Source organism: Anas acuta, chromosome 9 (assembly GCF_963932015.1).
Source record: "Anas acuta chromosome 9, bAnaAcu1.1, whole genome shotgun sequence".
Lineage (NCBI taxonomy): Eukaryota > Metazoa > Chordata > Aves > Anseriformes > Anatidae > Anas > Anas acuta.
In genome coordinates, this window is record NC_088987.1 from 788,259 (window position 1) to 812,826 (window position 24,568).

The 24,568-nt window shown below is 52.0% G+C and overlaps 1 protein-coding gene across 16 annotated transcripts in view; it reads left to right on the forward strand.

Moving 5' to 3' along the window:
* MBNL1 (muscleblind like splicing regulator 1) overlaps positions 1–6,097 on the forward strand; it is a 66,315-nt gene extending 60,218 nt beyond the window's left edge. For 15 of the 16 annotated variants that reach the window (XM_068692455.1, XM_068692443.1, XM_068692454.1 and 12 more), the window contains 2 exons: positions 1,034–1,108; positions 2,699–6,097. In XM_068692455.1, coding sequence (XP_068548556.1) covers positions 1,034–1,090 — 57 coding nt within the window. In that variant the 3' untranslated portion in view covers positions 1,091–1,108; positions 2,699–6,097. The remainder of the gene's footprint in view (positions 1–1,033; positions 1,109–2,698) is intronic. The other variant, XM_068692452.1, reaches the window with a different exon arrangement.
* The last annotated feature ends 18,471 nt before the right edge of the window (positions 6,098–24,568 follow it).

Consider the following 24,568-nt stretch of genomic DNA (forward strand, 5'->3'; position numbering starts at 1 on the left):
AGCTGAGAGTGAGCCTCTCCACGCCTCTCCCTGTGCGGGTTGAGAGATGACTGTAGTACCCATTAGGAGAAAAAGGCTTTCCAAGTGCAGCGGCTGTTTGTGACGATCCGAAGCAGTTTGTGTCATGTGCCCAGGCATGTCTGCTGTACATGAGCGCATCTACTTGCTCCCTGCAGCTGGACTTCCTTGTCCTGTGCGCATTGCAAGATCATACACAGCTCTCCTGGTATTTGTGTGCGTTGGTGTTTTCCCTTGTTAAGGGCCTGACCTGCACGGTCTGCTTAGGCTCCCTCACACTGACATTAGTCTGTGTGCCACACACCAGAGGGGTGCAAGACTGGGACCCAAAAATGAGGTGCAGAATAGTTCTGTTATTTGTACTGCTTGTCATCTGCTGTGATTTAAATTAAAAAAAAAAAAAAGGGAAATGGGACACTTCCAGAGAGCCATGTAGTGAATTCTGTTTCTGCAGGCTGAGATTTTGAGAAGTGTTCCCCTGCTTCGGGCACTGCTCGCCCCTCAGCTGCTGAGCCGCGGTGCCCCAGGCGCTGTGCGCAGCCCTTCCCTGCGGGGGGTTCCCCAGCCGTGAGCATCCAGCTCAGGGCATTTTAGGTTTGGCACTCAAAAAACAAGACCAGGAAAGCAGTGAACACTTCACAAAATCAGACTGAAGCCAGGCTGTTGTAGGATTTATCATTCTAAACGCTACGCTGAAAGCACAGAATTTTGTGTAGGCCAACAAAAAGGGCTATTTTCAATTACTGCACTGCATGACTTTTATAGATTGTAACTTCTCTTATTTCCTGAACGACCAATAATATTTGTATTTGTCAGTAGTACTTAACACAATGTCTGCCAGTTTTAAGTTGCCATTGTAGCACTTCAGTTGCCTTTTAACTTATAGTTACAATATAAAATCCACCAACTCACAGCTGAACCTCACTGTTCCAAACTGTTCTGTTCTGTAGCAAACTGCTGTGTCTGGGTTGGCTCATTGCACGTGTTATTCATTGTTTAAATTTTTTACCTATAGATACCCATAATATCTGCCGAACATCTGACTAGCCACAAGTATGTTACACAGATGTAGACATTTTGTCATCAAACAGTAAGTTTCCGACACGTTGTTGCTTGCAGTTTTCGTTCTTACTGTGTGTGCATAACTTGTCTTTTTCCAGGGAGAGCATGTTTTTATTTTCTTTCAAAGAAAGCTGATGAGATACGGGTGGGGGAAGAGGCTGAGCTCCCCCTGGCACAAATTCCTCTGAAAGGAGAGCCCGTAGGTAGCAGCGCCCACGTTAGCTGGCCTCTGGGACCAGGTGCCGTGTGTGTATCTACAGAAAGGCCGTGTTACACGTCCGGGTGTGCTTCTGAGCACCGAGACTCTAATTAGAGCCTTGCCTCTTGTTTACAAAGGGTGATGGCTCCAGCCAGGGCTGGCAGCTCTAGGTGAGAGGTGGTTAATGCTAAGCTAGAAAGAACTAATTTTAAATCTCCAAATTTGGGAAGCCAGCATCTGTGAAACTGCAGGGTTAGTCAGCAAGCTGAAGCCTGGTTTCCTCTGAGCAGAGCGTCAGATACGGATGCGTTACGTGCAGTTTGTTTCTGGCGTAGGTTACATGGCAAAGGGAGGTCACAGCACGCTCAGGTCACGCTCGCACCGTGTTGGGCTGAGCTGTGGCTGCAGGCAGGGCACGTCAGTGTTTGTACCGCAGCCTTTCTTCCTGCAGAGCTTGAAGGTCAGCGTGCCGAAGCTTGAGAGATTTTTTCCCCTGTATCTTCCTGCGAGTAAATTGTAGTTTCCAAACTCTCACTAATTTGCATGTTGTAATTAAGACCATCAGCAACACATCACCTCCTCTGGGATACCCTGTGATTTGTATTACCCTTCTCTCTCCTGTGCTCCATTTCTGCTGTGTTTTTCATTGAATGGCTTGATGACCATAATGGAATTATTACTTAAGGTGAATATTAACCGATCTGCCACAGTGGGTTTATGACAATCATTATTCCTTTCAGCCAAGCAGAAACATTTTTTAACTGCTTAAGTGCTCAGGTGGGATGCCTCTCTGCAGGCTGTGCTTGTTACCAAACTTCCCTCTGCAGACAGCTGGCAATAAAAGCGCTCCTGCTCCAGAGCCCGTCCTGCACTGCAGGAGGAATTCCTCCCTAGAGGTGTGTCCCATGCAGTAGTCAACAGAGACCAGAGCAATAGCCACCCGAGAGGGGCGGTTCAGGAAGGAGGGCCCAGACTTCCAACGAAGTTTAGGTGCCTCTCAAACAGAGGTTGGGCTCCCAGATTGTACAGGGGCAAAGGCAACAGGACCTGGGGAGAGCGAGGAGCACCTGGCTGCTTGGGCAGTGCTCACACAACATTTTGGGGGGGGGATCTCTGCTTTCTGGGATCTGGGCTTTGGAGTCTACAAAACTCCCCCCAGATTCTGATCGAGCAGCTGTAGGCTCAGGAACACCGGGAGGCCAGTTTTTTGTGTGCTTTTATCACTGCAAATTTTGTGTGTAAAGTGAGCCTTTGCTACAAGAGCATATTGAAGGCAAATCCGGAAGGTTTTGGGATGCACGCTTCCCCAGTATTCAGTGGCAGATGTCCCTTTCATTGCAAATACAAAGTTTGGGCTCATGTGGTGCTAAAAAAAATATCTGAAAGTGTTGAAAATGATTTATCTTTCTTCCTTTCCAGATCATAACTAAGGAGAAAAGGACAGTGTGTTTGGGTTGAGAAAAGGACAAGTTCATTAGCCATAATGTATATACCGTCAAGCAACACTCGGAAACTCCCTCAGCAGTAAGACATCCACACATTGCATGTTAACGAGATGAAACAAGAACTTGGAAATCCACTGCACACTGTTGCCTATATACTTTGTACATTTAATTGATATTCGTGCTGAGGTGATCTTATTGTCTAAAAACTACAACATCGTCTATCTTTTCTAGCACAGAAGTATGCATATGTATTTGGATATGCATATGTAGTCTATTTCCTACATAATCATGTATGTCACCTTGAAAAGACAGACTATGGTGTAACCATAAATCTATTATGTATTGGTACGTCTGTAGACCAAGATATAATTTTTTAAAGTAAGTTTATTTCTTTCAAGGTTTACAAATAACAAAGGTGCACCTTGTATTTAAAATTGCCATTATAGATGAGAGCGTGCATGCACAGTAATTTTTGTTTAAGAGTAATATTTTTAATGTAATAGATTGTAAGAAGTGGTAAGAGAGGTATCTGACAGAGATGAATGTGCCAAGCAAAACCACAACTGTGTATATTTTAAAGCACATCAATGGCTTTAAGTACCATGTTGTTAAGGATTTTCATGAAGTGCCATAGACTGTACATCAGATTAGAGTATTATTTCTGCAGTGTTATTTTCAGAACCACATTTTCACTTACTTTACTAGTACTAATCAGTCAAAGGGCACCATTCTGTTTCAAAACCAAAGCTGTCTCAGAAATGGCCAATTACTCCTTACAGTAACGTTAGACAGCACAAGAGAGATATTCTAGCCGTACAAATTAACCCATACTGGACATATATATAAACTATTTTAAGGCATTATAGTGTAATATTTATGCGTATTTTACTGTATAACATGATATATGAAAGGGAAAAGCCATTTCTGAGACACAGTAACACATGTTTGAGGAACTTCTTTTGCTTCTATTTATAGCCTCTGTCGAAAGTCAAAAGGACTATAAATGCTTTGCAGAGATGGGTTTCACTTTTACTTCATCAAAGTCACGCATTAAATAGTGACTCTAAACAAAGACGAAAGAAGCACTGACATCAGATGCATGACAAACCAAAATATGAAAAAATGGAGATGTTAATTAGCATAGAAATTGGGTGGGTTAAATACTCGGGTGAGTTTTATATGTGACTTTTTTTGTTCAGATTAACTGCTTATAGCCTTAGAAAGCCTTTACAAAATAAAAACAAAAAAATAGATGTGCATTCAAGTTCTAAGAATGGATTCATCCAAAGGAATTCCTTTTTGTGGTTTGGATGTTGCAGCTAGTAAAGGATATTTTTGCTCTGTTCAGCAAAGTGCTGAAGTGGGGGCCAGGTCACTGGTAGCATAGCGTGGAGTGGAAGAAGCGCGAGTTCGGTTGTAGAACTCGCCATACTTCCAAGTTTACTGCAAGTTTTTATGCTTGAGAGAGATGCTTTATAGTATAAGAATGATGTGTTGATTTTACTGATTGTACTGTACATCTATTAAAGCCTTAGATTATTACATTACGGGTTAAAACCCATACCAATGTAATTTCAATCGTGTTAAGAAAGTATAGGTGACTTCACATGTTATTGTAGTTACTTAACATTATAGAATATTACTTATTTTTTTCTTGTTAAAAGTGTAGTTTTTATTTCTTACATTTATTAGATTGTTTTCATTTTCTATTACCAGTTGAATACCATTTCAGTTTATAGAATTTTGTTTTATTAGAGTTTACTGATGAATTTTTCAAAATACAAAAAAAAAGTAGTGTTCTTCATAACATACTCAGTTTTGAATTTACATGTAGTGTCATATGAATATTCGTATTATTGTTGACTAAATGATTTATATTTTACTGATTTAATATTACAATGTAAGAATGTCAGTCATTGTTAGTTCTTGTCTAGTTTTCATTAAAAGAACAAAGATCTTTTATATGGATATCTTATAATTATATAATCATTGCTAAGTAAGAAGTTAAGTTGTTGCTATCGCAACAATCCTGGCAGACAATTGAGTAATATTTTGATGATTTATTTTGTTTGTAATTAGTTATTATGAGAAAATCTAGTTCCTAGATATTAGAATAAAATTTATTTTCTACTGTATCCATTTCAAATGTTAAAATATTGTTTAAATATTTTTTGAAATCCCTGAATATCAGGCCTTGTTATAAATAAGCTGCATAATCAATAGATCAAGGGACGTTTTGTTGATAATCCAAATACTCAAAGTTTACGTAACAAGAATTATAGTGTGTGTGTGCAAACTCTTGAGGGTTGATTATGCTGCAGTTTAGCATGTGGGAACGTATAGAGAGAAGGTTGACTTTTTGCACTTCTGTATATAGTCAAAAAAGAGAGAAACCTGTATAATAGTAAGATCTTATTTTGAATAAAAATGTCTATAATTACAAGGAGTTTTGTTAAGGCTAATAAAATGACAGGCTGAACAAAATTGCTTGCAAAAGTGGCACAGAGTTAGCACTCCATACCCCTTCAAAAAAGTTGCTTTGCTTTATGTGGACAGCTTGTAGTTTGCCAGGATTTTTTCAGCTGGAAAGATATGCCATCCTTCCAAGATCTCATGACTGACAAAAGCTCCACTGGTTCAAATCTGCCTGAAAATCATTAATAAAAAAAAAAGAAAAAAAAAAAGAAAAAAAAGAAAAAAAAAGCAGGTACTTCAAACCATCAAGGTGAAATCATGGATCAAATATTCCGTACATTATTCAAAAACTACTGCATGTTTAAAGTATCAAAAATATATTAAAGGTATATACTATTCAAACCAGTTTCTGACAATTTCAGTGGTTTATTGTTCACAAAAAAGATTCTTCAAAACAAATACTGACTTTCACAAAAAAGTTGAATCATGAACAGGCAAACCAAACAGCACACCGTAGCTGTAGTTGTTATGTGATTATTTTTTATTGCTGTAGTGGTCCTGTTCTTTTAGCAGGTGAAAAAAAAAACAGAAAAAAAAAAAAAAGAAATTTTACAGTTTTAATGGAAAGCATTCAAGACGCCTTGTCATTATTTATGCCAAAGCTGGAAAGAAAAAGCGATCGGGCCATTCCTTTATCTGATCTCCAGTACTCATACTGAATAACGAATAAGTTGCACTTATTTGCAACCCCGCAACTTTCATCTGCTGAAAGGACAGATGTGCTTGGTTTTACTATTATGTAATCACAGACTTACTTTTGCTTGTAGTTGCTCCAAATTATGTACTCTGTCCTGGGCTGCAATTTGTTTTTATGCTTATTTTATTATTACTGCTATAGTTGACCTTGCTGTATGGAAAAATAAAGTGAAATTGCCCTAATAAAAGTTCTCTTTCTTAATTATGTTTTTCTATATCACGTTAAAAACCACAGCACCTCCTTTTGTGTACATTGTCACTTTACTGTGTATTTGTGTGACTGCAGGGACATTATTTGTGGGGAAAAAGGCCAAATGCTGACACCGGGGGTTTCTCTTTTGCAGCACGTGCTGTGATAAATGTACAGACTGCGTGATGGGAATGGTAAGTACAGAGGGCGTTATTATATCAAATATAGAGGGTAAATGTAGAGAAAGGGGACAGCGTGGATCAGAGCAGCCTCTGGGCTGCACGTCCCAGACGGGAGCAGCACACGGTGCCCTGGGCACGCACCCAGCCCTGGCGCAGCGGAGCCGAGCAGCCGGGGCCGACGTTAGAGGGAGCCCGACCACGCCGCCTGCCTGCGCTCGGCTCCTTCCCATAAAAAACTCATCAGAGTTGTGACTGAAAAAATCACAAATTCAAAAAGCTAACCCTGAGTGCACGCCTTGGCCTCTGGCACACACAGCAGCCGATTCTGCCCTGTGTTAGGTGTTAGCAAAGCCGGGGAGCAGCTCACGGAAAAGGCATTGAGAGGTGTGCTGTGCGTGCCTCTAGTCCAGGAAAAGGAAGTTTGCGCTTTCTACCTTCCTCTCAGCATCGCTGGCTTTTAAAAGCTTTATACTCCATGGGCTGTGCACCTCATTGTTAGTACTAAGAGCACGCAGCGTCAGGGGATGCTCCCGCTGCAACGAGCTGCCCTGAGCTGAGGGCTGGGTCCCAGCCGAGGCAGTCAGCTTGGTAAGGTCACAGGCAGACCTGTGCCTGCCAGCTTCGTGCCCCCCCTGTGCAGAACCAAGCACCAGGAGGAGATTCTCATCTGCACAGGGTGCCCTGGGGCATGCGTGTGCCAGTGGCGGGGGGTCCCTGTGTGCCCCCCAGGGCCAGCAGCACCCCGGTGCCGTGCAGCAGCGCTGAGGTGCTGGGCTGGGCTGGAGCTGGGCCGGGCTGGAGCTGTGCCTGCAGGCTTCCAGCTTGCTCCTGCCTTCCGTGGCTGCTGAACTCACCGCAGCCTAAGTGCGAGAAGTGCTGAACTCATTAAAGGAAGCATTTGGAGAGGCCTGGCTCAGTACCCAGCTCCCTCAGTCACTGCGCTCTCTTTAGCAGAGGATAAAAACCGGAGCCAGCCACTGAGAGCCGCTGCGCTCCCGAGCTGCAGGGCTGGCTGCGTGCGGTGCGATGCTGCGAGCTGGCACGGGCAGCACCACACAGCCCCGGGTGGGCAGCGGGGCCGAGCACTGGGGAACTGGCCGGGGGCTCTCCTGGATTAGGAAACCATCTCTCCCCCAGGGCTTCCCTTCGCTGCTGGGCCGGGGGGCACCGGGCGCTGCTGGAGCCCAGCCCGGTGTGTCTGGGGGTGGCCTCCTTGTGCCACACTGCTCCAGAGCTGGTCTGGGGGAGGAGGGATGCAGGAGGTGCCCGTGAAGGTGACTGAGGGTATCCTGGGCCTGCCGGCACCCGCAGCGCTCATCCAAGGGGGAAAATGTATTCGGTGTCTCATTCCAGCCACCGACAGCCAGCTCTGGCTGCAGCTCTTCCTGCATTAGTAATCTGGAGTGCAAAAAGCAGAGTGATGTGAAGATTGTTGCTGCATGAAACCCGGCTCTGAACATCTGTGCTGGATTGAAACTTTCCTCCTAAAATAGAGCTGCAGATACAGAACAGAAAGGAGCACGGAGGGGAGCTTGAGGGAACTGATCTGAATCCCCCCTGCCCGATGAAGCTGGCTACGGGAGCTGCTTTGCTTCTCTCAGCATCCCCTCCTCAGGTCACTTAGACAATTAATTGCTCCATTAATTTTTCCTAAAACCAGGTACATTAATCTCTTCAGCTGTATCCATTCGATAAAACAACCTTGTGCTGTTTGGTGAACGTGCATCATTGAAGCGTGGGGCAAGCCCTGGGGCTGTTTCACTCCTACCTGTGTTGCCCTGAGCACCAAATGGCTTTGCAGTGACTGCTGCAAGCTCCAAAGTCGGCAAGCTCCAAGCCGGCACCGTGGGCAGCGGCTGCCTGCGGTGAGAGCTGCGCGGCACCGACAGCCACAGCCCCGCACAGCGCTGAGCCGTGGCTCACTCACCAGGTCCCGTTCAGACAAGCCCTGTGCAGCGGCTCTGAGGATGCTGCCAGGGCCGCATGGACCATGGCCGGCTACAGGGAAATTACAGAGGCTGTAATGTGCCGGGATGGTGACGTGCCTGGCCAGAGCGCTCCTCTGCAGCTGTGCTGGTTCTCTAGTAGCTGCTGCAGAGGAATTTCCATTTAGTCTTCAATGGAATTATTTCTATTCACCTTTTGGTTGCAGCTTGGAGTGGCCTGTTTCAGGAGCTCCGTGCTTTCCCTGCAGCCTGTGGCTTGATGACATTTTATAGGGCCAAATCAGCAGCTGCCTGTTTGGGTTTGGTCTTGAGACTGGACAGTGAGCAGAGGACGAAGCACAAATGTGCTGGAGCAGCGGGTGGTAGGCGCTGCACATGGGTGCAATGGTGGCAGACAGGTGACGAAGCTCATGCAGGTGCCAGCCCAGGGGTGCCAGAGAGGTGCCTGGGGCCACCGGGCAGCCTGCACCCGGGGGAGGGCTCCTGAGCGGCGCTGTTTGGGGAGCAGAGGCCGGAGCTGCCAAACCACAGCTGGCGGCACTTGGGCAGCCCTCGCCAGGTGCCCGCGCCCCGCAGGCAGCCACGTGCCGGGGCTGGCAGCGCTTGGCTCTTTGGCAGTGCTGTCCTGCGGCGCTTCCACCCCAAATCCTGCACACAGCCCAGGGGAGCTCTGTGCAGACAGAGCGTGCTCCTGGTGGATGGCAATAGCTGCCGGGGGGCCTTTGGGGCTGCGGGGTGCCCCTGCCCCAGCAGCGCACGGAGGGGCAGCAGCACCTCGGGGCGGCACCATGAGCGCAGGGACCCGGCAGCTGAGTGCCATGGGCTGGTGAGTCAGGCGGCGGTGCTGCTGATGAGTCAGTCATTAACGAGCGGCGGGGCCGGAGCCAACTGCAGGCTCTCCGGTGGGTGTGCAGATGGAGAGGAACCAGCTGGAGGTGGGCAGCGCACCGGGACACGGCAGCGGCAGTGATGCTCTCTGTCCTGACACTCTCACTTTGCTGACAAAATGTCTAGATGCAAGTGACAACAGAAATATTTACACGTATTCCTTAACGAGCAACCCTCTCCGGTGGCTGGAAGACCTCGGTGAGGCTGCAAGGTGAGGAGTTTGTCTGGGGATACAACGCACCCGGTGACGCTGGTGCTCCTGGAGCCGTGCCTGCCCTGCCCGGGCACCAGGGGCTCTGCAGGGGCTGCCACCGTCCTGCCACCGTCCTGCCACCGTCCTGCCACCGTCCTGCCACCATCCTGCTGTCCTGCTGCCGTCCCACTGCTGTGTTGTTTTTTTTTTTTTTGTTGTTGTTTTGTTTTTTGTTTTGATTTTTCAGTGCATATTACCCACATAGTCTGTAACGTAAGGCATGACCCTGTTCTCATTTTCCCTGCTGGAGCTGGGAGCTGTGCTGCCACCGGGAGGCTCCTCAGCATTCCCGCTCAGCCGACGCATGGAAAACCTCCTGGAGACGCAGCTCACACTCGGTGCGTGGTGTAGAGAACTGCCCTGGTCTCTACTATTTATAAAGAAAATTCTGGAGCTTGACTTCGACACGCCAGCTTAAACTGCTTGGAGAAAGGCCAGAATTAGGAATTTATCTCTAAAGTAGATAGGCGAGAGTAAGTGCATACATTAGGGAATTTGCCAAAACCAATTGAGAAAATGTTTGTTGTCCTTTACCTATCATACTCTCGCTAAGGGCATGCACTGCCCAGGATTTCTGAACACAGGAAATCCAATACAGCCCCAGACTGAACAGCCTTTAACCCACAGCCCTGTCCTGGAGTTAAATAACTGAGCGGGGGACCTGCAGATCAAGCAGCTTCATCGTTCATCTGAAGTAACCCAGGAACGGGGCACGGCTTCCCTGGCAGGGGCCGGAGCAGAAGGAGCGATGTGGCACAGCGCGCGGTGCTGCAAGGAGCTGGGGGGGCTCTGGGCACCTCTGCGCCCCCCTCCCCAGCACAGGGGTTATGCCCCCGCTGTGCCCGGCCCCGTCCTCACCCACACGGCTGCTCATGGGGCTGGCAGGGCTCGGCCATCCCCTCCCTCCCCGGTGCAGCTTCCTGCGCTCCAGCTGGCGAAGGGCCCCCGTCTGCTTATCTGCGGGCACCCAGCGGCCTCCTGAGCGCCCGCAGCCCGCAGCGCCCTGCCTCTGGGCTGGCCCCAGCGCTGGTGGTGATGCTGAGGGGCCTCCGGGCACTGCCTCCCCCGTCCTGCTCCTCAGCACTGCCTGTTGGCCTCCACTTCTTCTTTCGGCCTCCAGCTGGTTTCTTCATCCCCCACTTTTTTCCAGTATCCTGCTCTTTTTCAACCTCCCAGTCTTTTCTGGCCTGTCTATTTTTTTTTCGTCCTTCCCTTTTCTCAGTCTTCCCTTCTTTTGGCCTCCCCCTCTCACTCAGCCTCCTCCTCCCCTTCGTTACCCATCACCTTTCTGGCCTCCCTCTCCCCTTCCCCTGCTCCCCACTGCCTTTCCGCCTTCTCCCTCTCTTCTCTGGCCTCCCACACTTTATTGGCCTTTTTTTTCAGAGAAGAAGCATGTTGAGCTGTAAATGAAAACCACTCCTTCCTGCCTTTATTATTATTATTGTTTTTATTTTCTGGAGCCTTCTTTTCTCTCCCTGTCTCTTTCCCTGGCTAGCCCTGAGCACCCCGGTTTGGCTGCAGGTCCGTCCATGCCCCGTGGGCTGCAGCAGCCCCCATGCACGCTCCCCTTGCTGTCCGTGGCCAGCTTCTGCCCCTCTTCCACGCCCAACAGCCCCTGCCACCGGGCACCGGGCACCGGCAGGCTCCAGGAAATGGCTCTCAGCTGCCAAATGCCTTGGCAGTCAGAAACAAAAAAAAAAAAAAAGTATTTGCAGAGTGGGTGTAAGAAGTGCCGCTTTGTTTATCATGGGGAGAAACTGGGGCACAGGCCCTCCGTGCCAAGCCGCTGCTCGTTTCCCCGAGGGTTGGCACCGCCGGCGTGCAGCGGGGAAGCCACGGGGCAGAGCAGCCTCCTGCCGACCTGCCGGCCCTTCCTTCCAAAATCAGGTGCCAGGCACCTCCCGTGGGGCTGCCGAGGGGCTGCGCATGGTGCTGGCTGCCGAGCACCTCCAGCACACCCAGACTCTGTGCGGGTGCTGCCCACGTGCTGCCTCGCAGCTGCCCAGGGCACTGCAGCCCGTGCAGGCTCCGTGCGCTTGTGCTCGGAGCCACCTCGGCGCTGAATAACGCCCAGCACGCTCAGACTGAGCCGGGCTGGTTTCCTTTGGAGGGACCTCGGGTAGGGGAAAGGACGGGCTGTTGGCAAACATGGCCAGGTGGGTGAGGGAGCCTTCTGCGTGCCGACACGCGGCAATAAACGCTTAATGACAATAACGAAGTGGCCGCCGTGAGTCCCTGGTTGGTTACTGTAAGTGCTGGAGCAGCCCGGGCAAGCACAGCACCCATGCACCCGCTTCACCTCCCTCGCTGTCACCCCGCCTGCCACCGTGTGCCAGGGGTCAGGGCCACTGTGTGGGGCCAGCAGTGCAGCTCAGCCAGCGAGGGGCCTGGTGTGCGAGGGGCCCGGTGTGCGAGGGACCCAGCGTGTGAGCGCCTCGTTGTGCCTGCACCCGCTGGCAAAGCCAGGGCTCGGCTTTGTCCCGGTCCCTACCCAGGCAGCAAGCGGCCCCCTCGCATGCAGCAGTCGAACAAAACCCTTGCTGCTGGCGAGCCCGGTGACTCACCGGTTGGTATATTGGGCAATCTCCTATTTCCCAATCTGTTTTCCTTCTCGAGAATTCAGGCTTTGCTCTGCTTTCAGGGCAGCCAAACCTAACCCAGCTGCCAGTCCGCACACGCACGCATCTCCCTGCCCTACAGATGCGGGCACCACTTGGTCACCGGCAGCCGACGGCTTGCCCCTGACAGACCGGCAGGAGCCCCGCTCCCCACGGCCCTTTGGCAGCTGGGGCGGCCTCGTGGCCCTCGCCAGCCCCCAGGGCTCAGGGTGAGCTCGGTGGGGGCAGCTGGGCGCTGCTGTGGGGCCAGCGCTGCCTCTTCCCCCAGCAGGCCGGGGCAGGCCGGGGCTGGTGCCGTGCCTGGAGATGCCCCAGCACGCGGGCCATGTCCCATGGGCAGCAGCGAACGTCAGCAAACGACAGATCCTCACCCTGCTTTTCACATGCCTCTTATGCATAATTTCATATTCAGCGCTAGGATGCAGGCCTGGCCAGTTCCTGATTTATTTTCTGGCACTTTGCGTGCCGCCCTGTTTCAGCAGCTTCCTGAGCTGCCCCTCTGGGTGCCCTGCTCCTGGCACCAGCTCCCACCCCCGGCACTGTCCGTGCCCCCTGCCCACAGACCCCGCTCCCTGCCCACCTGACACATCCCCCACCCACCTCTCTCTTTTCTCCTCTTTTTATTTCCAGCCCCTGACAATGATGTGCGGTGCTGCAGTTTGAAGGTATCCACCGAGGATGGCTGGTCGTGCTTTCTTGTTTTTCATTTGTATGTTCATCCCCCGTAGCTTAGATACTAATAATGGCACAAATCGAGGTGATACTTAAGCCTCTTGCTTTTCAAGTGGCATCAATTCAGGCCACTAAAGGGCAGGAATCAGTGAAGAATTTGGCACCTTGTTTCAAGCATGCTGTGACAGTCCTCCCAGCAAAACAGAATATTTATTAATTGTCAGTCCCTGATGCCTTACCCTTCTGAGATGAGTACTCATTCTGGAAAGAAATCTGTTAAACAAGGCACATGATTTTCTAGCAGCACCACTTGCAGTTCGGTTTTGAATGGGAACAGGAAGAAATGTGTCAACAATTTCGTGTCTCTTCATGTCTGAAAAGCAGCGTACCTTGCCAAATTGGTAATGTATTTCTGCGAGGCGCAGCGCCTGCCAAGCACATCTCCGCGCAGCACGCAGGAACATCTCGCGCCCTGTGCTCAGCGCACCCCACACCCGCTGCCCTCACCCATGGGACTGCAGGACCCCGAGAGCCCCCAGAGCCACTGCTGGGACCCTCTGTGCCTTGTGCCCCCTGTGCCGTGTGTCCCCGGCACCATGGTCAGCGTGTTGCTGCGGGCTCCTGTCCCCGGGGCTGAGCCACACTCCTGCTCCCAGCGCCGAGGCGGGGCGCAGCCGTCTCCCCGCTGGGCACGGGGCATCTGCGCAGCCTCCCCGCGTGGCAGCGTCTCACTCTGTGATGAATCACATTGTTTCTGCGAGAACGGCGCGTACCAGGAGCATGCCCAGGGTCTCACAGGTCACTTGCTGGAGGTGCATATTTAGGATGGGTTTAATTAGGGCTGGAATGTGGCCATGGGCATGCCTCTCTCCAGAAAAAGAGGGGAGATGATCATTAAAACCATGCTGGATGTCCCACCGGTGGCCCCGCGACCCCCACACTGCTCAAACCCCTCTCATTGGGAAGCTGCTGGTGTTGGTTGGCCATGTGTAACTGCAGCCAGAGGGGCGTGGGGGTGGCCCCACCGCGGGCATGGAGCCGGCTGGGCTGCGGCGGTGCCGTGCTGGGTCCTGCGGGCACCGCGGGCCCTGCAGCACCCGAGCCCCTGTGGACATCACCACTGTGTGCAGGTGCTTGATTGTCCCGGCAGGCTTGGTCTGGGAATGTCTCTGAAGGTTAGAAGGGATCTGTGGCAGTTATGGTGGGCTCCCGAGGGTCCCTGGCTGGTGGGGAACGGCCCCGGTATCGTACAATCCTTTAAACACACCCACCCTGGGGGGCAACGCACTGTAATTAAACAAAAAGATTGTTTGCGAATCGTGTGGGGATTTGCTTTAATTAATTGTTGCTTTGCCAGATGCGTGCCGGGTCACAGAGGCTGCGGGAGCCGAGTTTATGTTTTAATTAGCCCGTTGCCTTCCTGCACTGGAGGGGGACGGGCAGGTCCTGCCGCCGGGCTGGGGGTGCTGGGCCTGGGCAGAGCTGGGGTGGCACAGGGAGCAGGGCACACGAGGTTTGTTTGCTGTGGGTGTCGGGAAGGAACCGCACGGCACGAGCAGCCCCAGGCTGAGCACAGGGCAGCCCCCCCGAGGTGACGGCCGGGTCCCCAGCTCTGCTCAGCGCCCTCCGGACCTGGGGGCAGGGGCTCTGTAGCTGCCGCCCTGCAGCAGCAGCGGGAACGTGGTTTGCTCTGCAGCGTTGTGCAGAACTGCACAGCAAACGCCAGATCTCAGTCAGAGCTCCACTCCTGTAGCATGACGGATGTTAAATCCATGCAGAATCGCTGTGATAAAATACAAAATAAAAATAAAAATATGTGATGCGTCTGTCAGGGAAGAAGAGACGCCCCTTCTCGCGCCTCCCAAGAGGCTGGTGCTCTCCTGGCTGCTTGAAGGACATCAACACAGAACGGCCAAACCGCCTGGGGCAGCTGTATTAAACCTGGCCTGGGAAGGAGCAGCTCTGATTATGTGTTTGTTTCTTTTTCCAGCTAGGCTGAATCTCAAGCCTGCCATCTCTTTTCAGGGACCACAGCTAGCCTGGGAGAAAACACCATTTGAGAGGAAAAATCCTTGTAGATCACTCTGCAAAACTATACCTTTTTTTTTTTGAAAAAGTTGTGAAAATTTTCAGTCCTTTAAAAAGAGGGTTAAATAAGGAAAATTCCAAAGACTTACAGTGTAGAAAGAAGTGGTGGTTGGGAGGGCTTTTATTTCCTGTTAGCTTTGCTGATGATCATAGGTTACTTTTATGGAGTAATATGGCATACTTTGTCTAGTCTTTCCTATTTACAGGAACATTTTGGAGTGAAACGTTGTCAACATCTTGAAACGCTGCCATGTTCTAGCATTTTTTGTTTTAACACCATTCAATGTGAAAAAATTAATATTTTGACTCAACGTACTGAATAGCAAATACGAATGCTAGAAATTCACAGCTCTTTTCAAAATATGTCACAATCTCCCATGGAACAGAAATACCGAGTTTTTGACCAGCTCTGATTTTAATCATCAGATGTAACAGGTCTCTGAGGCGGGGCTGCCACGGGCCTGCAGCAGGCTGCCGGGATTTTCCCCACGCCGTCCTGCAGGTCCCCAGGGAACAGCAGCAGCGAGGGCAGGACCAAAGGGCGCAGTGGCAGCGAGGGCAGGGCTGCAGCCCCACCTTGGCTGCACCTGAACAAGGAGCAGCAGAGCCGTGAGGGCCCCGTCCAGCCCTGGGTGGCCGCAGGGAAAGCACCAGGGAGCAGCACAGAGGAGAGCTTCCTGCTGGACCTCGCCCTCGCCCTCCCTCTGGTTCCTTATCTGTCAGCTCCAATTAAAATTCAGAGCGCCGGGCGCTTTCCTGCCTTCAGCGCACGGGAGGAATCTGAGCAGCATTCCAGGAGGAGAAAGAGTCATCAATTACTGAGCAGACATGTGTCCGGGGTCAGGGAGATAACTTAGCCGAGCAGATATGGCACTGTTTGCAAAGCTATTTGTGCAGAGCATCTGTTTCTCCAGAGCGGCAAACTGCGGGGGAAAGAACATTTCTAAATAAAAAGGTTATTAAACATAAACAAAGGCTCTGCTAGGAATGGCCAAAAGTTCAAACAAAACAGGAACTTTTATGGACTCCTTTTCTCAGCCTCTGAGAACCAGCTTGGATTTCTTCTAGAGTAAACCCAGCTTTGTCTGCCCGTGAAACCTCAGGGGTCACCGTGTGTGCACAGCTCAGCTCCGTGCTCCGGGTGCCTCCCACCCAGCACCATCCATGAGGTGCGTGCAGGGGCAGCGCCTGCAGCTCCCAGCCTGGGGCCCTGCCGAGCCCTCAGCAGAGCAAAAACCAAGGGGTCGTGGCAGGGAGGGAGCTGACTCAGAAGTGTGGTTTTGGACTGCGGGAACCACAAGCGTACAGCCCAAACGGCATTTCTTACATCACGGCCAGGATGGGCACCTGCAAGTGTGGTTGCCAGCCATGCGGAGAGCACAGCCTTCGGTGGTTGTTTAAGTAACAGAAAAGATCTGCTATAAAATAAGTAATAAAAAGCCCCATACGGATGTAAGCAAATTCCTTCACCTGGATTGCAGGGAGATCAAAGAGCAGCAGAGGACAAAGGCCCTGCGTCCTGCCGGGCTGCTTCACCCCGCTGCTGGGCTCGCCCCGTGGCTTCACCTTCCAGGAGGGAGCTGCCTCTCCTCAGCCAGCTGCCTGTTTTTCCACCGGCTGTAATCACAGGTCAGGCTGACTTCAGGCGCGTCGCACACAGCAGTTTCTGGCATTAATAATGCATTGCCAGGGCTGGTAGGCGCAGCCGACGAACGCTGCAGGTCCTGGAGGTGCTGAGGGTGATGTGAGCAGGGATGCAGAAAGGCTCCTCACACACACGAGATAATGCCTGTTTGCCTCGCCAGCTAAACACCGTGTTTGTCTCTGAAACTGACCTCATTAATCAGGTTCAGAAACCCCGTGGTGCTGCCGTCCTGACCGGGCTGGCTGTGCTGGATGTCAGCTCTTCTGTGTAAGCCAGGAGAAAATATCTGTAAGGCGGCTGTGGTCGGGCCGCAGCACTCACGGAGGCCTCCACACGCGGTGCAAAGCTGCTTCCTGCCCCTCACAGCCCGGCCTCGCGGGGCAGCTCGAGTGCTCCGGGTGCTGCAGGGAGGACGAGGTTTCTCTTGCTCTCCTAGAGGGAGACTCGTGGGAGAGCTGCACCGCAGCCGTGCTGCCGGCCGGGCCCTCCAGCCCTCCCCAGAGCTGGCAGCGGAGGCACCTGATGGCCAAGCACGGTTTCCAGAGAAAAAAATTCAAAGAATTTGGCTACACGTGGCTTGAAGGACAGCCAAGGATGACCTGAATGAGCTCTAACACTGCTTGCGTGCCCTCAGAGTGGCTTTCCAAGTTCTCCTCCTCCTCCTCCAGTCGCTGCCCCGCTGAGGGGCTGGGAGCTGGGAGCGCTGCGCCCTGCTCGAGCCCCCCCCGGCGCGTGGTGCTGCGGCTTTCCTCGGTGCAGCCCCCACCAGTGGAGCCCGTCTGTGTTCGCAGCACTTCTCTTGTGCAACAGAACAAACACTGAATGTTGAAGTGGCCCTCTGCAAGAGGTTCAGCTCTCTCACAGCCCTTCTCATTTCTACATCCCTGTGTTGTGCAAGGACAGATAATTCTGCTTGTCCCCGTTTTCCGAAGGGACAAGGGGCAAGTGACATCCCTTGTGCCATGTCAAAGCAGGTCACAGCCGGAGGAGAGCTCCGGTCTGCCCTTCAGCTGCCTCCTGCCCTCCCTGCAGCTACCCTGCCTCCACGTTTCTATCAGAAAAGCCCTGCATGGCCAACCACACTGGAATTAGTTCTCCTTTTAGAGGAACCATTCTAAAAAATTCATGAATCGAGATTGGAAGGCTTATTTTGCAGAAGAAGCCTTCCCTGCAGGAGGCACAGACCCTGATGAAATAAACCTCGATCCCCTCAGCATCCTGCAGCCGGCAAACTGCACAAATAACAAACAACAAAAACCCACCCAGGCCCAGGGCGAGCAGCCCCAGCACCGTGCCGGCCCGCAGTGCAGCGCTCCCCATGCTCAGCACGAAAAGGACTGGCAGGCTTTTACCCCACAATCAATAGCTGACTCGCAACTGTAATGCATGCACAAAAGTCTATCAAGTTTCTTCCTTTATGTAATGCTCAGCATTTTCTCCGCACCTTGGTATCTAGAAAAACTATTAGATACCTAATGCACCTTGCTCCAGCAAGCAGCAATGCACCGGGGAATTCACGGAGGAACTCTGACATCATTATCTTGGTAATCGCTGCCGTGCTTCTTTGCTGTTCTGCAAAAACTAGGGCAGATAAGAGGCAGCCTTTCTAAGTTTTGGCTGGCTTTTCTGAGGTTATAGCCCTTTTACAACACGCTGCCAATGGAGAATGTTTGACTTAAACACAACTTTTCCAGATTGCCCTAGAAAATATCATAGGTTCCTAATCTTGTTTCTCTTTTGTTTTGAGTCTTAAAATGCTTTTTTCTGATAAAGGATGCTATCATAAGAAGAAAAAAAAAAAAATCCTCCAGAAATCATCTTGCCTAAGGGGTGAAGAAAAGCATGTAGTGGTTTGTTTTCTCAGGAAAACCAGTCTTTGTTCAGAGAATGAATCAAACATGCAGAGACTTTGGCTTGGATGAGTTAATGGCGCATTTAGCAATAGTTTTATAACGTGCATGGTTTCTAATGAGCTACATTGCAAGAGGTGTCCAAAACTGTGATTTGCCAAAGTAGAACTGTACTTGGTGAGGAAGGTTTGCTTCGACACTGGTGCTGCCTACAGCCAGAAACTCGCCCACTGGTCACCAGAGCTTGCACACGACTTCAAATCGTGTATGCAGTATGTAGCGTCGGCTGCTCTGGAAAAACGCCTGCGTTTCCCTCAGAGGTGCTTCCCCCCTGTTTGCCAGTTGCTGTACGGGCTGGCGTGGAGGGGCTCGGGGGGCTCCGTGAGGCCACGTGAGCTGTATGCCCAACTGGAAAGCATCCCTTCTGCCCTCCTCTGCTGAAAACAGTCCTACTGTGAATGTAATACTTTTTCCACAGCTCTCGTAAATACAATAATAGGTTGCACATCCAAACCAGCTGCTCATTTATTTTTTTCAACTGCCTCTGAAAAATGCTTGTAATTAGGAAAAATCTATAACAAGAAGCACAAACAAATCGAAGTCTGTCATTAGCCAGAATGAGTCTGCTCTCTGCCTTAGCTATGGTTTTATTAAATTAGAATAATGAAGCAGAAGCTATACAAAGAAAAGCAAGCACTTTGGAACGGTCTGAAAATATCTAGCCATCAGTTTGGAAAACACACTTTCAAAATTAAACCTGAAGTCGCAAGCGTTTTAGCTCGTGCTGTTCTAAGACCTCCTTCCGTCAGGCCACGGCAACCATGAAGCCCATACGAAGAAACACCACGTGAGAGGCAAACAGAAGCACATCTTTTGGCACGGTCTGGGTTTAAATTGGGGATGTTGAAGCTGCAGGGGAGGAAGGTGAGAGCGGCCTCCCAAGCAGCCAGCCCCGGGCAGAGAGGGGCGAGCAGCCCCGGGAGCCTCGGTGCGTGAGGGGCGCCGTGCCCCGCTTCCCTGCCGCGGTTTCTGTGTTTTTCGCTGTTCCAACGATCGCTTTCTCACATCCGTTTCTTTTAATAACTCCCAGATGGTATTTTCTCACTTTCAAGACCAAAACAAAAATGACCTTGCTGTTATGAGCTCCCCGAGCTGGCTGTGCCCCCGGCCAACCACTCCTTTCCCTGTCCCGCCACGTTTAGCTGCCGGTTTTCGCGCCCTGCATTTTGGCAGGGCGCGGGGCCGGGGCTCTGCAGAGAAATCCTGGGCTGGATGAATGCGCTGAAAAATGTCCCTGCTGGAAAACCACGTTTGGTACAGGGGCACCTGGCACCCAGTGCCCGGGACAGCCGTGCTCGCGGGAGGAGGCTCCCACAAGGAGCGGCTGCTTGTTGCTGCAGCCCCAGCCACAAGAAAAACCCCAAACCAGGATAATTGAATATTCATCTTCTATGAACTCTATTAATTCGAGGCCTCATGTTCTGAAGAGCAAAATAGCTGCCATAATTTCATCTCAAAATCTAAAGCAAATAACCACGAGCCTGTCATTTTTTCTGTGCTCTATTTTCACTGAAAGGAAGTTCGTCTGCCTGCCTGGTTTCATTACGAAATGATCGGTGCAACCGCTAGAAGAACTTTTATTTATTTTTACATTTCTGACAAAAGCCTATTAACCCTAAGTGCCACAGCGAACACTGCCAGCGACTTCTTTGTCCCAATTTTAAACATCCTTTTAAAACCCAGCATTAATTTAAACAAGATAGTATAAATTAAATTGCGTGCTTTGGTGCACTTTAGTATTTGCCTCTTCAAAGGCTCTGCCATTTTTTAAACAAGCCCCAAGGATTTGCACTTTAATATTAATCACTGCTTTAAAAAAAAAAAAAATCATTAAAAAAATCATTTTTTATGCACTGAAGGAGAGTACACCAGTGAAGTGGGAAGTGGCACACAGGATGCCCGCAGTAGTGGGGCAGGTCGGCAGGGGCTCAGGAAAACAAGGGGGGCACCGAGGGCTGAGGTCCTGGCAGCGGCTGGGGGGGCCCCACCTTGGCAGCCCCGCGGTGCTCGGGTGCTGGGGCAGCCGCTGGAGCCAGGCAGTCTGGGCATCCAGCTTTTTTCTCCCCACCTTCTCAGCAAGTTTTACTATAGTGAATATTGAAGAAAACTCGTCAAAGAAAAGTGGCCAGGTTTCAAATCCTTTTGGGGGCCTTCTAGGGTTCTGCGTCACCTGAGCATGAATCCCTTTGGCTTCAGCCCTGAAGATGCTGCTCGTGCAAGACCCGGAGGGATGCAGGGAACACAGCCGCCCATTTTCTGCTGTGCTGCCAGGGCTGGAGGCCTGCAGCCGGAGGGGCTGCAAGTGCTGCCGTGCCCAACCCCACCAGCGTGCAGCCCTGCAGCCCCAGGACACCCCCAGGCCCGCAGCACCGTGCTCACCAGTCACCGGTTACCACGTCAGGCCTCTGCATCTCGTTTTTGGCCAAGGACTGAGGTTTAGCCTGTCTCAGCCTCCAGAAACACCAGCGTCTTCGTGCTGTGCTGTGATTTCCTTCCTGCTGAGCACAGTGCAGCAGGTGCTGCGGCACCGACCTGCACCGGGTATCCCACCCGATGGCCGTCCTCACACAGGTGCTGCACGATCAGCTTCTGCCACAGCGCAGCGTAAATTTCCCTGACAGATCCTTCAATGTGCTAGCAAGCAGGAGCTGCTGCGTTACTGAGCAAATACATTCACAGCTCTGATTCCTGGCTCCATCCAGCTGAGCACACCGGTGCGCTCCAGCTCGTCAGCACGCGCCGGCCGCCCAGCCACGCCGACAGCCGAGCTGTGCGGGGGAACCCATTAAATGCTGGGCCTGAAAGAGCTGACCCAGATAACTCACACAGCAAGCTAGCCTCCCCAACACAGACGTGTCACCTTGCCTTTTGAGAGGCTGCAGATCGATGGGTTTCCTCCTGCCCTGCCCTTCGGGTTGCCTCCCCAGGTCTGCCTGCAGAGCAGCGCGGCGGGCACATGGGGGAACGCTCCTGACCCCGTCCTGCTGCGTGGTGTCTTGGTGGCAGGGAACAGTGACACTGGCAAGCGTTTTGGGCTGCCAACCCCAGTCTCTGTGCTCATGATCTGGGGCAGAATAACATCGCTGGGAGGTCCTGCTCACACAGTGCCAGGCTGTGCTCCTGGCGAGGGGACGGGTGCACAGCACTCACCGCCGGTCCAGCCCGGGGAGGGCAGGGGGGGCACGGTGATTGCTGGGACAGGCTGCCAGCCACATGTTCGCAGGCTTTTCTAGAGCTGTGGCCAGTAATTAGACCAGTCAGTTTACACAGAATTAGCCCTGTTCAGTTAACCACAAAATTATGACTTCGGAGATTCAATCTCATTATTTGGCCAGTCAGCTTGGCAAGGTGATCGCTATTCTCTCCTTACACTACAAAAGCACCGAGCCTTTGCCCTGGCTGCTATTTTCTCTGCTGCAACCAGGAGCAGGGGGACTTGGCACGGATCCTGCAGCAGGTTCTTTAGCCAAACACGCGAAGCCTCATTAGCACCTGTAGCAGGCAGGTATTTGTTTCCATTAGGGCAGCTGGGGGTGCCTTCCTGCCAGGAACAGCACAACCACGCTGGGAGACGGCGTCCTGCTTGGCTGCCCAGAGAGCTCCTCTTGTCGCCTGGCACCTACTTGACTCCGTCTGCTGAAAGCACTGAGCGGGGCCAGCCCCAGGGCTCAGGACACCCGGTGTATTGGGGACAGGGCTGGGACAGGGCGGCCGTGGAAGGGACAGAAGGTCTCCCGGTGCTGGGAGGGGCTGCAGAAGGCCCGCTGTGCAGGGCCCTGACCCTGAGCCCCAGCACAGTTGGGCTGTAGGAAAATGGCATCAGTTTTCCTCCCCCATATACTGGGGAAAGGGCTCAGGTGTGGGGCAGCACCGTGTGCTGAAGCCGTGCTGCCCCCCTGGTTTAACCCCACACGTGTGCAGTGCCCCCAGCCCCGAGCCGGGGACCCCAGCACCACCCCTCGGGCACTGCAGAGTTTTCCCCTGCCTCCCATCCCTGTCACAAGCCCGTCCTTCAGCCAGCATTCACACCGCAGCTTCCAGCACTCCCCAAAGCCCTATATGCCCCAATGGGGTGGGGGCAGAGCCTCGCACGGCTGCACCGGGGCAGGGGCACGCCTGCAGCGTGAGCACCGAGTGGTGTCAGCCTGTGCACCGGGACCGTGCCATCCTACTGCCTGTGTGGTTGTTTCATGCAGACCTCTCTCTGCCTCCCACTGCCATTTTTTCTTCCTTTTCAGTGAATCAGGCTGCAGGAATTGTTTTCCCCCCTTTGTCACCGTGACTCTCCTCGCTTGGAGATAAGGGGAGAAGCAGCCGGCAGCAACGCCCAGGCTGTCTGAGCGAAGGAGCGATCACCAGGAATAGTTTCTCTGCTCTTCCCTCGTCCAGACAGCGGGGATTCAGCCCAGCACTTAACGCCCGCGGCAGCACGGCGCTGGCAGGGCCGCACACCGCAGTGCCCGGCAAGGCTGAAGCAGTTTGCATTCACTGCTCGCCCCTGTAAAACCACGCAGCTGTGGGGAGCAGACCTCTCATTTTCTCAGTGTTTACCACTGTGTCACACCAAGATTTGGCAGAAATTACGATTATGTGTGCTGATAGAGTTTCTTAAGGGTCACGGGTACAGGAAGAAAGAGGCGAGCAGGTGGGTGCAGTCTGGGGGCGCAATCCAAGTCCCCCCAGCTCCAAAAGCAGCCGAGTCCTCGCTGTCCCATCCCTAGCACAGGCACAAGGGCAGGAGTGCCCTGGGAGCAGCAGAACGGGGACAAGGCGTGCTGGGGGCAGCCCAGAGCCCTGCAGGCTGGGGGTGCTGCTGCTGCTGGCCCCCAGCCCCCTCCCAAGCCCCCTGCAGCACACAGCACCGTGAGCCTGCCCCGCTGCGGCACGGACCCCGCCGCGGCTCTGGGAGGGGGGGCTGTCTGCCCGCACCCACCCGTCTTTGTTCTTGGCTTTATCGTGTTGGGAATCAAAGTGGCAGATAGAAACACTCAGAGTTTTTTGCCTTTCTACACAGGCTCATTATGTTTTTAAGTCAGGGCTGATCTTCCCCCCATTAAATACAAGACATTAAAATCAATCATTAATAACTCTAAAAGGTCTGAGCAACAACAAACATACTCGTGTTTGAACATTAACAGAGGTATTTTTCCTTGATGACAGATTCTTTAGATAAATTCTAGAGATTATAAAACAGATTCTGTATTTCCAATTATTTTTCTCCGGTATATTTTTAGAGTAGGCTCCTGAAATAAGCTTCTGAAGCTCCAATTTTGAAAGCCAAAGGTTAATCCCTTAAGAGCTCAATAAATGCTCATTACGGGGATGGAAAGCATTAGCGGGTGCAGGCAGAAAGGAGGGGATGAGCTGGCACTGCTGGCCATCGGCGTGCTGCAGCACGGCCGGGGTGAGCTGACCTGCTCTTCGGGGGGGGGAGAAAAGAGCCCCAGAGTCACCGGAGGGGACGGGAAGTCTGCTTGGTTTGCCTGAACTGTCTCAGGGGAGCACCTCATGGTTTGGATGCTCCAGGCCTCGTTTATCTCCCTCTCCTGGGGGTCTCCATGGCCAACACCAGTTTCCTCTCCCCAGGCATCTCCTGAGCAAAGGGCCAGCTCCTGCAATAGGGGGACAGCAGGAAGGGCGAGCGTGGAGCAAGATGCTGCAGCTCCCATCGGGTGGAAGCCAGGTGAGGCTGTCTGTAGGCAGGATTTAAACAAGGGAGCTGGGGACTTGGTGACAGAAAAGTCCCTGCAGCACTGCCACTTCCTACCATAAGTACAGTGCTCCGGCTTTTGTAGCTTAATCTGAAGCTGCGGAGCTGTGACTGTACGTTAAATTAGAAACGGCCTTAGTAATGATTGCCAGGGTATTTGTTATCAGCATGCCCCACTTGGCATTGCTTTTTCCTTTTTGTTACCCTCTTTTTTTTTTTCTCCCCCCCACTTCCCCCCTTCCCCCCCCTTCCAGGTACTGATATCTCTCTTTTTGATTCCTTAGCATCACCTTATTGCTAATTGTCAGTGGGAATTGCCTGATTTACCTCGAGCTGTCAGAGGTGTGTTGGAGCTGTGTAGGACTGCCGGGCCCACGGCCGTCGGGGTGCTCGGGGACACAGCTGCGAGGTCTCCCCTCCCAGCCATTGGAGGTGCCTGCGACCCACACAGCCGGGGAATAAGGAGCCGGGTGGCTGTGTCGGAGCAGCAGTGCTTGGAGAAGGAGCCTGGAGTGGCTGCGAGAGGTGGAGATGGCAGGATAATGAGAACGGCAACAATAGCTGCAGGAGG